General features: G+C 39.3%; 1 protein-coding gene across 1 annotated transcript in view; it reads right to left on the minus strand.

Moving 5' to 3' along the window:
* Positions 1-12,410, minus strand: part of PTH2R (parathyroid hormone 2 receptor) — a 292,724-nt gene extending 280,314 nt beyond the window's left edge. Inside the window, exon 1 of the mRNA XM_075284852.1 lies at positions 11,938-12,410. Coding sequence (XP_075140953.1) covers positions 11,938-12,099 — 162 coding nt within the window. The 5' untranslated portion in view covers positions 12,100-12,410. The remainder of the gene's footprint in view (positions 1-11,937) is intronic.
* Positions 12,411-14,798: the final 2,388 nt, after the last annotated feature.

The following is a 14,798-nucleotide window of genomic DNA, read 5'->3' on the forward strand; positions in this document are numbered from 1 at the left end:
AGTGGGTAATGCTGGAGCTGCTTCGGCATCTCCGCTGTAAGAGTTACAGCGGAGGTGCCCTCTGGAGATGTCCTCCCCTCTTCCATGTTTAAAATTAGCCCCAGGGCCAGTCCCCACCGGCCACATACCTTTAAAGTTGCAGGCCGGCTCCTGCATGACGAGCTGGTGTGAACCTACCCTCAAAGTAGAAAATTACTGTGAAACATACACATTAGGTATCCCTGTATCTGAAAGTGCCCGGTCTACTGAATATAGGGTATCTGCAGTGCTCCTATTCCATCGGGAAGGGGTTAATAGGAGCACTGCAGATACCCTATATTCAGCCAGGCTGAGTTGCAAGTAGGGGGAAAAACCCCAGTCCTCAAGCTCAGGGAAGGGGCAGACAGACAACCAAAACACCCCCTCCCCTTCCCAAGCACCGAGCATCTACTGCACCCAAAAATTCCGGCCATTTTAATTTTTGAAATTTTCCAGTAGCTGTTGCATTTACCCGCCTAGGCTTATACTTGAGTCAATAAGTTTTCCCAGTTTTTTGTGGTAAAATTAGGGGTCTTGGCTTATATTCGGGACGACTTATACTCGAGTATATACGGTACTTTGTTGCACCACCCCTGGCTTTTGTAACTGCTTGCAGTCTCTGAGGCATTGACTTAATGAATGATAACCAGTACTTTTCATCAATCTGGCTCCAACCTTCTCTCATTGCTGTTGCCACATCAGCTTTGCAGGTTGGAGCCTTGACATGGACCATTTTCTTTAACTTCCACCACAGATTTTCATTTGGATTGAGATAAGGACTGTTTGCAGGCCATCACATTGACCTTATGTGTCTTTCTTCCAGGAATGTTTTCACAGTTTTTGCTGTATGGCAAGATGCATTATCATTTTGAAAAATGATTTCATCATCCCCAAACATCCTTTTGATAGATGGAATAAGAAAAGTGTCCAAAATTTAATTGTAAACCTATGCATATATTGAAGATTTAATGACAGCCATCTCCCCAGTGCCTTTACCTGACATGCAGCCCCATATCATCAATGAATGGAAATTTGCATGTTTTCTTCAGACAGTCATCTGAATAAATCTCAAACAAAAGTTCCTGAATCATCACCTTGCCCAGTGCAGGTTCAAGATTCATCACTGAATATGACTTTCACCCAGTCATCCACAGTCCACGATTGCCTTTCCTTAGCCCATGGTAACCTTGCTTTTTTTGTTTAGGTGTTAGTGATGCTTTCTTTTAGCTTTTCTGTATGTAAATCCCATTTTTGAAGAGTCCTGTTTATCACTCATTAAGTCAATGCCTCAGAGACTGCTAGCAGTTATAAAAGCCAGAGGTGGTGCAACAAAGTACTAGTGATGTGTTGTTTGTTTTTCATGTTTCCATAATTTTTTCCTCAGAATTGAGTGATTCCATAATTTATTCCCTGTGCTAGTTCTAAAAATCTAACCGTTACTGGCTATCACAGTTATTTTTCTTGATTTTTTTTTTAGTGTTTCTTAACCCCTTCCCGCCGATAGCATTTTTTGATTTTCGTTTTTCGTTTTTGACTCCCCTCCTTCTAAACCCCATAACTTTTTTATTTCTCTGCTCCCAGAGTCATATGAGGTCTTAATTTTTGCGGGACAATTTTTTCTTCATGATGCCACCATTAATTATTCTATATAATGTACTGGGAAGCAGGAAAAAAATTCAGAATGGGGTGGATTTGAAGAAAAAATGCATTTCTGCGACTTTCTTACGGGCTTTGGTTTTACGGCGTTCACTGTGCAGCCAAAATGACATGTCCCCTATATTCTGTGTTTCGGTACGGTTCCAGGGATACCAAATTTATATGGTTTTATTTACATTTTGACCCCTAAAAAAAATTCCAAAACGGTGTTAAAAAATTTTTTTTCTAAAAGTCGCCATATTCCGACGGCCGTAACTTTTTTATACATAGGTGTACGGGGATGCATAGGGCGTCTTTTTTTGCGGGGCCGGGTGTACTTTTTAGTTCTACCATTTTCGGGAAATGTTATTGCTTTTATCACTTTTTATTCAAATTTTTAGCAGAATTAAAACAGTGAAAAAACGGCGGATTGCCACTTTTGACTATTTTTCCTGCTACGGCGTTTACCGAACAGGAAAAATATTTGTATAGATTTGTAGAGCGGGCGATTTCGGACGCGGGGATACCTAACATGTATATGTTTCACAGTTTTTAACTACTTTTATATCTGTTCTAGGGAAAGGGGGGTGATTTGAACTTTTAATACTTTTTATATTTTTTTATATTTTTTTTTACTTTTTTTTTTTTTTTTTTGCATTTATTAGACCCCCTAGGGGTGTTGAACCCCAGGGGGTCTGATCACTAATGCAATGCATTACAATGCTAATGCATTGCAATGCATTGCAAAAAAGCATCATCTCTTTTGCAGGCTGTATACACCAGCCTGCAAAAGAGAGAATTTGCAGACTGGCTGGGAGCCCTTAACAAGGCTCCCGACTGTCATGGCAAAGGGGGGTCGGCCCTGGAGCATGCTCCAGGAGCCGGCGATCCCTGCCAAAATGGCGGCGCCCATGCGCCGCCGGGAAGATGGCGCCTCCGGCGCCTTTGACAGCAGCGCCGGAGGGGTTAATGCCTCCGATCGGTCCGGGGACCGATCGGAGGCATTAGAGCCGGTTGTCTACTGCTTGAAGCAGTAGACACCCGGCGGCTATGACGGCCACCCGGCTCCCGGGCGGTCGCCATAGTTACAGACTCGACACGCGCCGTACTATTACGGCGCATGTCGGGAAGGGGTTAAAGCCAGAAAGTTGCCATATGAAATGTCTTTAGTTTTTTTCATGGCTGTGATCTACTTTTTTGTTAAAAATTAAACAACTGAAGGAACATCCTTAGGGACTGGTGATTCCATAATTTTTGCCAGGTATATACTGTACATCTATCAACGTCAGCAAACCTAAGTACTACAGACATGTTCTTCGGCTAATAGGTCGCCTACCTTGAGCCTTTGCTGCAGGGTAATAATAGAGAATGGTTCACTCTCAATTGTATTAAATATACTAGGTGCAATAAAGGGTACGATAGGCTAAGAGGCCACTAAAGTGCTACCTTAACTTTTTAGATTGACATTTATTACATTGTTTTAAAAAATAGTGGATTCTTTTTAATCCCTCACTGCAATGTGAATTAAACACTGATGAGCATTACAAATCTCAGACTGGCTATACAATGAGTAGCATATTTCTATTATGCCCATAACCAAAGGTTTTTAATTTAACAGCCTGTAGTATACAGGTGAGATGCATAGTAACATGCACAATGAATTTCTGCAATTATAAACTGTAAACCCAGCATAATGGTGTTGACGCAATCCCCAAACCACCTATGCTTTCACTTCCCTGTAAGTAGAACAACAATGCACCTGGAAAGTAGAAGAAATAACACTGGTAATAGCTATATTTAGTAACTATTTGTTCATTTTGTTAGCAATCTGATGATATTTTATTCATTGTCATATTTTCTATGCACACTCTTAACATGAAAAAATCATTAAAGTGTACCTGTCATATCTGAAAAAATACATTGCTTGTTGCTTATACACATGCTACTAATTTAGTAGTATTGGTTCAAATATTTTTACTTTCCTGCCCTTAACCATTTTTGGGGTACATTTGATTAATTTTTTGGGGTCCATATGAAAAAACACAATAATTCTATCATCATTTTTTGCATTTTCTTTTTAAGGCATTTCACACATTAAAAATGACATGGCAACTTTGTCCGGCGGATTATTACAATCATGGTGATACAATTTTTATATTGATATTATTATGTTTTACTGCTCTTACAAAAAAAAAGTCACTTTTTGAAAATGAACAATTCTCCTGGGGTCACCTTATTCTGACGCCTGTAACTTTTTTACCGTTTTGTTTGAAAGAGATATGTAAGGGCTCTTTATCTTTGGAACAAGTTGGCAAATTTTGGTGTCTACGTCTATTATTTTTTATTTCTATTTTTAGGAGAAAGCAAGGTGACCAAAATACTGTGTTCACTGTATGGGATAAATAATGCTATTTTTGGATAGTTGGAATTTGTATGCACAACATGTTTGTTTATTTTATTTTCTATACATTATGTATTTTTTTAAATGTAAAGGTGTTAATTTTTATTTTTTATTTGTTCATTTTTTATTCTTAATTTTTTTTTTTTTTACTTTTTACTTGTCCCACAAGCGGACTTGGAGGTAGTCATGAGGCTGTTGCCCATTGATCTTATCACAGGGAATCCAAGGGGTGATTATTGATCACAACATCTGAAGGTTATTGCACCGGAGTCAGAGTACCTTCTGAATGTGGCAGCTAATCCCCGACCTCAGCTGTGTAATACAGTCAAGTACCGTAAATAATGCTGCACAGCTCCTGTGACCGTGGCATAACAGCATCATACTACTACGGTGATGAGTGTGAACTACATACTGAGCGTGACATAATAGTATGGATTGGAAAGGGGTTAAAGTAGAAATTCCCCAAAAAAGTTTTATCTGGCAATCATGCTTTCCAACTGACACAGGTTAGTATGTGTGGACAGGAAATTTGATGCAATTTGATTGTGCGCTACAATTTACATAATTTGCCTTCAAAGACCAGAAAATAAAAAAAAATTGTGGGAGTTCTACTGTAACTGTAGGATTATTTACGCTACTAAGACAAGGAACTCAATGTAGATTTTGTTCATATATAGTAATAGAAACTTACAGAAGCTTAAAAAGCTTTGCTAAAAAGCAATTATATAAAGTAGGTTAATTGGTAGCCTTAGATGAACCCTTCCATCACTATACTTATGTCTTATGTAAATACAGTCCCACCCTGCTAGTCATCTGAAAAGAAGAATCTAAGCCTAAGTCTCCTTGCAGATGACCATGGTCATGATGATTAGTGTGCTATTCATGTATTTCATGGATAGCACACTGGCCCATTAATTTCTATGGGCCCTTACACATGACCTTGAATTACGCAGTCACGTGTGCGGACTGACAGACCGGGCCACAAAATATAGAACAGGTCCTATTCCTGTCCTATTTTGCGGCCCTTGCTTCCATGGCTTCTATTAATTTAATGTAAAGGGCCGCAAAAGCCCCCTCTCCCCCACAGCGCTGCCATATTCCCCCCACAGTGCCCCCAGCGGTGGTCCCCACACAATATTATATGCCCAGCGGTGGTCCCCACAGTATTATATGCCCAGAAGTGCCCCCACACACAGTATTATATGCCCAGGAGTGCCTCTCACACACAGTATTATATGCCCAGGAGTGCCTCTTACACACAGTATTAAATGCCCAGCAGTGCCCCCATACAGTATTATATGCCCAGCAGTGCCCAGACATACAGTATTATATGCCCAGACAACATGCTATTGTCCCAAGAGAGAGTAGCATATCATGTTCTTCTAAGTAGCAAAGTGGATGTATAAATGTACATTAACTTAGATCTTAGAAGTATAAGTCACACTCTTTAACATGCGACTCTGTGTCTCTGCAGGGAACATCAGCCCAAATAGTCAATCTAATTAAACAAAACAAATGACTACCATCGCCTCAATACAATGCAATGATCAAAACAGATCCAAGACTCCTCAGAGAAATCGGTGTACTGTATAAAAAGATCAATGCCCTAAATGTGTCTATAGAGCATGACGGGCTAGCAATCCAATACACTTAGTCTTTCACTGTACTGCATGCTGTGTCGACAGATGTACTTACAGTAAGAGCTGCAGAGTACAACTTGGATAAATAAACGTAAGTGCCCGGTCTCATCTGAGCCTTGGTTGTTCTATGCTTAGGCTAATTTATATGCCCTCCATCTGTCTTCACACTTAAAGGGAGTGGTACCATAGGAGGCATTGTCATGGCGATGGTTGTATTATTAGACCAGGTTTCTATCATTAGTTTCATCTTCTACAATACTTTCCATTAAGAATATTTTTTATGTGCTTTATTTATCAATGTTTGTTAGTTTAATTTGAGACAGTGCACCATAGTTCACACTAGGGGTGACATCATCTGATCCTTTTGATAATATCGTACTTACATTTTTCTCATATATTTTATTAGATTTTAATAAGAAATTACAGGGGAACAAATCAAAATGCATCTAAAATTTAAAAAAAACTATTCGTATATAAACCAGAGAGAAGGGAAGTATGTAATGATGCATGTGTTGAAGATCAGAGATTCTGAGGAAGTCCACGCATGCTTCTGCATACAACCCCCACTCCGCCATTGGCACAAGTATAGGCCTATTCCTCCCCTAATCCTGTTGTCACATACAATTTAAGAAGCTATTCTTGGCTTCCAGTTCTTCAATACATATGTTCATCGTCAATTCTTAGAGTTTAATTCTAAAAGCAAGAGAGGCTAATGTCCTAAAATGATATATTTTAGGATGGATTATCATATGATATATCATTATTCTACCCACTCTACCTCATTCCAAATCAAACTCCAAAAAAGCGTACGGCACACCAAAAATTGTGGAAAAAAGTGAAGGAGATCTATTTTTGAAGGCAGATTTTGAGGCGGATTCTGCGTCAAAATCTGCCTGCAAAAATGGCTCCCATTGACTAGAAAACTGACAGTGTGCTGAATTCAATGTACTGTTGACATTCTTGTTATGTGCCCTGGAGATGGAGATATTGGTGCCATTAATTTTGGCACTAATCTCTCCCCACTGTCAGAAGAGTGTACCTGACAATCTAGCATCATCGCTGGGTGGTAAGGAACACCCCCTCTGACAGTACAAGGCTATGTTAGCGTGCTATCAGGGACAGGGTGGGTGTCATTTCTTACTGTTCAGCGTTGACCTAGACTTCAGGAACGCCCTTCTGACAGTGGGGAGAGATTGGTGCTGAAATTAACGTCACTGATATCTCCAGCCCGGGGCACATTCCAGAAAAGTAAACAGTATGCTGAATTCAACACACTGTCAGCTTTCTAGCAGTATATAAAACCGCATATACATAAGGACATAAAAAGGGGAGTTGAGACCCTATCAGGGGAGCTAAGAGTAGCTGGAGCTGTAAAGTAATACCTTCCTCAGAAACCGACAAAGATTTTGTTATACATTCAGATATATGCATCATAAGGAAATAAAAAAAGGTAAAAAGGTAAGAAAAAACAAACAAACATTGCAGGGAATATGCCTAGAAATGGGACAAACCAGTTATTATCAGCCTCTTATGGGTCATCATGATGAGGAGACCTGGAAGGATAGTCTGTACAGCTCTTTTACAAGATTATCTTGCTGGTTATTTTCCTTTAGTCACTTTTTAAAGGTAGATAAACGGCGCTCAGTGATGTGCAGCCATTCTAATTTCATGGTCAGGTCATGCCACCACCAGCCAATAAGTCACTTCTGGTCCCAAGCCTGCAGATCATTTACATTTTTCTATACATAGTGTTGTTTATATTTGCTTCTATGTGCTTGTCTCTTATCGCCATTCTGCACTTCACATATCTTGACAGGTTGTGTGCTGGTTATAAGTACTATTTGGTCAGCAGTAGATTTGTAAATTAGCTTTACTGAGTAATTCTGAAGGCTGAACTTAACCTTGGCCAACTTATCTAATAATGCAAACTGTCATCGTGATATTTCCTATGGCACTCTTTTATCTAGAAAGACGGACTGAGCTGTAGAACTCCAAACACACCTGGTAAGGGAAGACTATGTTGATTTATCCACATAGAACGCTGCACAAAGCAAGTAAATCTGCTAAAATAGTATATGTTCTTCTTTCAAGGAGATGATTTTTGGCATCTATTGCTGATGTGTGAAGATTAGAGATGAGCGAGTAGTACTTGATCGAGTAGGTATTCGATCGAATACTACGGTATTCAAAATACTCGTTCTCGATCGAGTACCACTCGCTATTCCAATGGAAAAGTTTGATGCAGAACCAGCATAAATTGGCCGAATGCTATACAGTCGGCCAATCAACGATGGTTCTTCTCCTACCTTTAGAAGTCTTCTTCATGCAGCTTCCCCGCGGCGTCTTCTGGCTCTGAATTCACTCTACCAGGCATCGGGCCTGGGCAGAGCCGACTGCGCATTTCCGCTTGTAGACTTCTCACAGGATCCAGCCCGACCCTCACTCGTGGACTTGGTAAGTATAATTTGATCGAATGTTGCCTACCCCTGAAACGAGCATTTTCCCCCCATAGACTATAATAGGGTTCGATATTCGATTCGAGTAGTCGAATATTGAGGGGCTACTTGAAACGAATATCGAACCTCGAACATTTTACTGTTCGCTCATCTCTAGTGAAGATGCCTACAGCTGACTGTTATTTCTTTCTATTACTGTGGACACATGGGACTCTGTTACAACCTGGGAACTTACCATCACCCACCTACCCCATGTGTTTATGGAAGCTTGGCAAGAGAGCAGCACCATGTATACCTGGATGGCTTCAGACTTCTTTGGGCAGTAGAACACAGTAGAACACAGAAGAAAGGAGGAGGGCTTGTGATGAAGGACATTTGGGGCATTTTTTTTGTGGTTAATGGACAATAGTGCTGATGCAAGATACCGAACTATCAGCTGTGAGCAGCAGCTCTCACCACCTACCAAAGGAACTGCCACATGTTATCATGATACCTGCATATGTCCCCCACCTCTGCAAAAAAAAACAAAAAACGTTTCTGCCTGTTATATCTTCATGCTGTGACCCCCTTCTTATGTCTCCAACCACATTCTGCTGTATTATTAACATCAATCCGCACAGAGAACTAAATGATCCTGCAGTGTGTGTGTTTCTTTCTTTTTTAGTTGCTATGATTCCTAGGATTTCTCTATCTGCCATGAGCTTGTATGTGTTTTCTCTCTTGTTATATACTACCATCTATGAAACTGTATCACTGAAATTTCCCCATTGTGGGACTATTAAAGAATTATCGTACCTTATCTTATCTTATATCATCCAAGGAGCACATTGAAAAAGAAAGTGTGCTGGTTTGCTAATCTATCAAGCCTATTCTCTGGGGTTACATCGGCATCATGACGCATAATGATGTGGATATCAGGCAGAAAAGCCAAAGAGTCCAGGGAAGGTAAGTAACATTGTTTATTAGGTTTGATCACTTCTCCTGGGTTTCTGCTGAAGAGACCTCAGATTATAATAATAGCTGAGTGGCAAACCTGAAAAATTTCAAAACCCGAATGTTTTGGAAAATTCATAGGGGCTACTTTACTATGTGGAGGTGCCAATTTGGGACATTATATTGTGTGATGGAGCCTCTGTGGATCATTATACTTTGTTGAGGACATTACAGTACATTATAACAATGTACTTTTTTTTTTTCATTTAAGTATGTCTTTGTAAAATGGGAGGAAATCCATGCAAACACAAGGAGAACATACAAACTCCTGGCAGATGTTGTTCCTGGTGGGATTCAAACCCAGGACTCCAGCACAGAAAGGCTGCAGCACTGACCACTGAGCTACCATATTGCCCCTGAGTCCAAGCTATTGTGTGTGATCGAATGGGCATTGGTGACAGACACTGTAGTGTTGGGGGTCAGGTGAGTATGTTTTGTTTTTTTAATTAGGTTACACTTGCAACATTTCAATTTCCAGCTCAGGCAGCAGAAAAGCCAGAATCGGTCCTTGTAACAACTCTACAAATACAGTAACACCATTTTTGTTAAGTACAGCAGTTGTACTGTTCGACAACTCACAAATTATTATATATGGGAAGAATATGCAAATCTGACTTCCATGATGTAATTAGGATACCAGTGCCTCAAGTATGCACACCAATAGAGGGCGCTGACTGAGAATGTGCAAGTCTGTCTTCCATGATGTAATTAGGAAATCCCCTTAACATTATTATATAGTGAATGAATAATTTGTCTTTTATGCTTTGGTATTTGTTTCACTATTACATTTCAGCTGTTGATTTTTCTCTCCAATTTGCAAGTACAATGCAAATCTCAATTAATCAGCGTGAAGCCTTTAATCACATAACTGCACAGATACAATAAATCTAGAGACTCAGGTTGTATACATCATGTATCAGAGCTCTGATTAATTCCCAAATTATGTTATCCCTTGATGGAAGCTAAATTAAAGCACAGAAGATCACTGGCTACATAATAACACCAACAACCACATGCAGCATGGATCACAGGGTTCTTAGAGAATTTTTAATATCCCAAAGACATGCTGAAAGTTTGCACTCCAGTACTAAGGCTATTATGGACGCACAAAGCATAGTGTTTGTAAGATACTGACAGCCCTATTTAACACAATATAATAATGCTGCCGTCGTTGTGCCATTGACCACTTAGCAGTTAACTTTATGTGTTAGTCCGCAGGTCACTAGATACATTCCTGTACATCTTAGGTGTAATGTATAGAGACTCTTCAGGACTACAAACGGATAGGGAAACTTTGGTACTTCCCATGTGGTAGTGGGAGTTTCTTTGGGGTGCCAGTCTTAGGTGTGGGTCTACGATGGGACGAGAACAGGGCACTGCCTGCATAAAAATGGAACGCCAAATATCAAAGGGGCTTTGTACACTGCACCAGTAAGAAACAATTGGCCACCCCATTAAGAATATTCCAATTTAACACATTTTGTCAAACTTGTGGATTCTAACTAATAAGTGATTTCTTCATTAACATGTAAAGTATTCTTTTCGGAACAAACAGTATAATCTATGTTTGTCTGTGGTGTAGGTGTCATATGTAATGTAATGAAAATTATCTATGTATTAGATTTTAAATGATAAGAAGTAAAAGTTTCACTGTATGACGTCTCACTTAGTAGAAAAGCATCAGGACCCCTTAGCAGTTCATCTTAAGAGATCATCCAGCACAACATTGTGGGGCAGAGATTCCACTGGTCTCAAAGCTTCTATATAATAAACCCGTCAATGATGATGCCAAAGGCTCCCCACCTATGAGCCAACGTAGGAACCTTGGCTCACGCTGAGCCCTTATCTAAAGCCAAGGAGCACCATTTCAGCAGATAGACAATCGGTTCATAGATTTATCTTTTTGCTTAAAACAGCAGAAAAATTTGAAGTATCCCTTGACTGATGGTGTAATGTACATTTCCCTGGAGATGTTATAAAGGTCTCTTATTACCTCTGAGGATTAAGGATCAGCACATAGTTCTCTGTTCTTCTCTTTCCTATACAGTATTTGCACATAGTAATTGAAATTCTCCAATAAATTGCTTCATTTTACTAGTTCCACTGCACACAATGTTCTACTTGCAGCCTAACTAGTTATGTAAGAGTTGCAGATTCTAGATATTATATGCCTTAAAGCGAACAGCAATATTTAATGCTATAATTCCAATCTTATACTTAACTTATTCTGATTAAGAAATCGTAAAAGGACAGCAACATATACACATAATATACACATAACACATATACATAAACTACAATATATATATATATATATATATATATATATATATATATATATATATATAAAGTTACAGTAGTAACAGAACCATGACCGCAGTACCCTCTTTTTTGAAAAAGTACAGCACAGCTGAAAAGTATTCTATTCAAAGTAAGTTGGCTCCCCCTAGAGTATTTCACCACAATTACATGGTAAGTTTGTCAATGAAATGAACATTTTACTCAAGTCACTTAATCACTCACATTGGTAATTCATACAAAACAAAAAATGAAAATAAAAAACGTCAGGTTTAATAACTGGATATTCTGTGAGAAAATCAAAATAAATTATAATCATTTAAAAATGAATATAGGTTTCACATCACTTATCTGCAGATAGTCGGTGTGTAATAATCTCCATAGAAATTTCTGTAAACATTTCTAATTATCTCTACCCTACACAATATAGACATACTTTAAATACAAACTATTACTAATAACAAGAGAACCATACAACATCACAATATATTCTTACCTGAGCTTTTACAAGGATTTCTTTCGATGCAACCACCACCCCCAATATAAAATAGCTCCAATACGTAGCCATCTGCCTGTATTTAAAGACACACTTCGGTATGTTGAATAATTTTGTGCTCCAGATTTCACTAAAATCACAATATAAAAGGAGAGTTAACATTCCATACTCCTGCAATTTTACTCTGTCTTTGTAGAGCCATACACGTCCAATGTGGCTGTTCAATCACAATCCTTTAGAAGAGATTTCCTCCCAACTTTATGATGAAGCCATGTAGTAGTTGAGTCCTGGTGCCCACCTCTCTGCTGATAGCAATGCCTTTCTTCTCCTCCCTGGGCATGTTTCAGTTCATTTATAATAGCTAATGCATTTGCAAACACCAGCAGAATCATGAAGGCTGCATAATTGAGAAAGCTTTTGTAGTATAGCACTTCCTTTGCCTGCAGCTTATCAAATACCATGGAAGTTCAGCTGCAGCCCTTTACTACAGGAGAGGAGAGGAGAGGAGAGCTGCCTCTGCAGTAGAATCTCCTGTGTGAGCACAGTGGATGACAAACTGCATGATGCTCTATGTTACCCTGTGCTCTCCTAGCCTGACAACCATCATCTGATGTCCTTACTGTGTGACAGGAGAATGTGCAGCCCTGAGCTAGATGATAATCAATATTAGAAGTGCAGCCAGTGTCACTCTATAAACCATCAACACTTAATAAATTAACCTCTTGGATTGAGAGAAGTTGAAGATAATATTGCATTCCTTAAGCCTTGGTTTTCACTGGGTGTTTTGTTTGCATTGTTATATAAATGAACAAAGCAGCAGCTGCATGCAGTGACAGAACAGTGTGCATGATACTTGTCATTCCGTGCATCTGCTGCTTTGCTTATGTCATTCTCAATTTCAACTGAATTTTTTAAATCTGTGTTTATGAAACCCAAATAAATGCAAAGCAAAAACACACTGTACACTGTACCCAGGCATTTAGGCTTGGGCTAAATAATGATTTTGACCGTGACACCTACATGCAACCAAAGTTACCAGATTGCCTTGTGACTCTTCCACTCATAGTGAATAGAGTTGCTTTGTGACTCTGAAGGTATCCAATCTTTTTGGAACTGTCGTGAAACTCTCAGGGTTGTAATGTAACTCCAGTAACTAACATGAGTGAAAGAGTTGCAAAGTGACAAAGTGGCCAAAATCACAGATGAAAAATATAATAGAAATATTTGCAGCTCTTCCATGTTTGCATTCACTTCAGGATTTGGCTTACAAATACTGATGCAAAATACTGACCAAAGGCTTAATAAATGTTTTATATACTCATTTCCTCTTTATCTTTATTTCACACTTGCCCTGGGGATTCTGGGCTAATTCTGACCCTGGGTCATGCGAACAAGCACCTCCCAGGTCGCTCCATCTCCTTCTTCCTCTCCTGTTTTCACAGGTAGTTGCCTATGCTATGGTGGTTGACTTAGACCAGGGGTGGGCAATTAATGTTCCCATGGGGCCACATGAGAAATTATAACGATTCTAGAGGGCCATGCACACAGCGGCAAATATAGCTCCACCCACTTCTCCACTGACTCCACCCATCCTCAATCATTTTTCCATGTGCCCCACAAAGTCAAAAAGACAGGATTACTTATGAATAAAATACAAATATTTATTGAAATAAAGATAATAATACACAATTAACCACAATATATTAGATATGGGAAGGACCAATACAAAATGTATACCATAGTGGGGTGGCTACTATGTTATAATGTAATAGTGGTACATCAGTGCTAGGTCAAATATAAAAAAACTGTGTGAACAACCTATAAACAGTTAAATAAATTACAGTGCCATAAGCATACCAATAATGGAGTGAACACAGAGCATATAACAATAATGAACAACATAACCCTAAGGTGAAGTGTAAAAAGACCCAGCACAGAATACAATCCACATTCATTACCCAATGACACAGAAGAAAATAAACAGCATCGCCCGTCATGCTGTTTATTTTCTTCTGTGTCATTGGGTAATGATTTTTATTGATCGGGCTTTATAAGAGAGGGTTTTCTGGGATTAAAACCACCCCCTTGACGTAGCCAGGAAGTAGCGAAACGCGCGTCGGGTGCTCCATAGCCGGGTAGGCTCATCATAATGTGGATTGTATTCTGTACTGGGTCTTTTTACACTTCACCTTAGGGTTATGTTGTTCACTATTGTTATATGCTCTGTGTTCACTCCATTATTGGTATGCTTATGGCACTGTAATTTATTTAACTGTTTATAGGTTGTTCACACAGTTCTTTATATTTGACCTAGCACTGATGTACCACTATTACATTATAACATAGTAGCCACCCCACTATGGTATACATTTTGTATTGGTCCTTCCCATATCTAATATATTGTGGTTAATTGTGTATTATTATCTTTATTTCAATAAATATTTGTATTTTATTCATAAGTAATCCTGTCTTTTTGACATTGTGTTCTATTTTGTACAGTGGATTTACTTTTTTCAGCCTTATTTGCATTTGTGGTTTATGTGCCCCACAAAGTAAAATCCTCCTACAGTCACCCGTACATTATACACCCCCACATTATAACGTTTCCCTCCAAATGTCCCACAGTATTAAGTCCCTCTCCTGGTGCCCCAGTATAAACTAGCGGGGACATTAAACTGGGGAATCTGGAGGGGGACATTAAACTGGTGGCAACTAGAGGCAGACATGTCCCCCTCCAGCTACCCCCCATGTATTAATATCCTCCTCCAGGTGCCCCAGTTTAATGTCACCCTCCATCTGTCCCCTAGTTTAATGTCCCCTCTCCATGTGCATTCAGTTTAACTGCCCCCCTACATCTACCC

The sequence above is a fragment of the Leptodactylus fuscus genome, chromosome 8, assembly GCF_031893055.1.
Source record: "Leptodactylus fuscus isolate aLepFus1 chromosome 8, aLepFus1.hap2, whole genome shotgun sequence".
NCBI classification, from domain to species: domain Eukaryota; kingdom Metazoa; phylum Chordata; class Amphibia; order Anura; family Leptodactylidae; genus Leptodactylus; species Leptodactylus fuscus.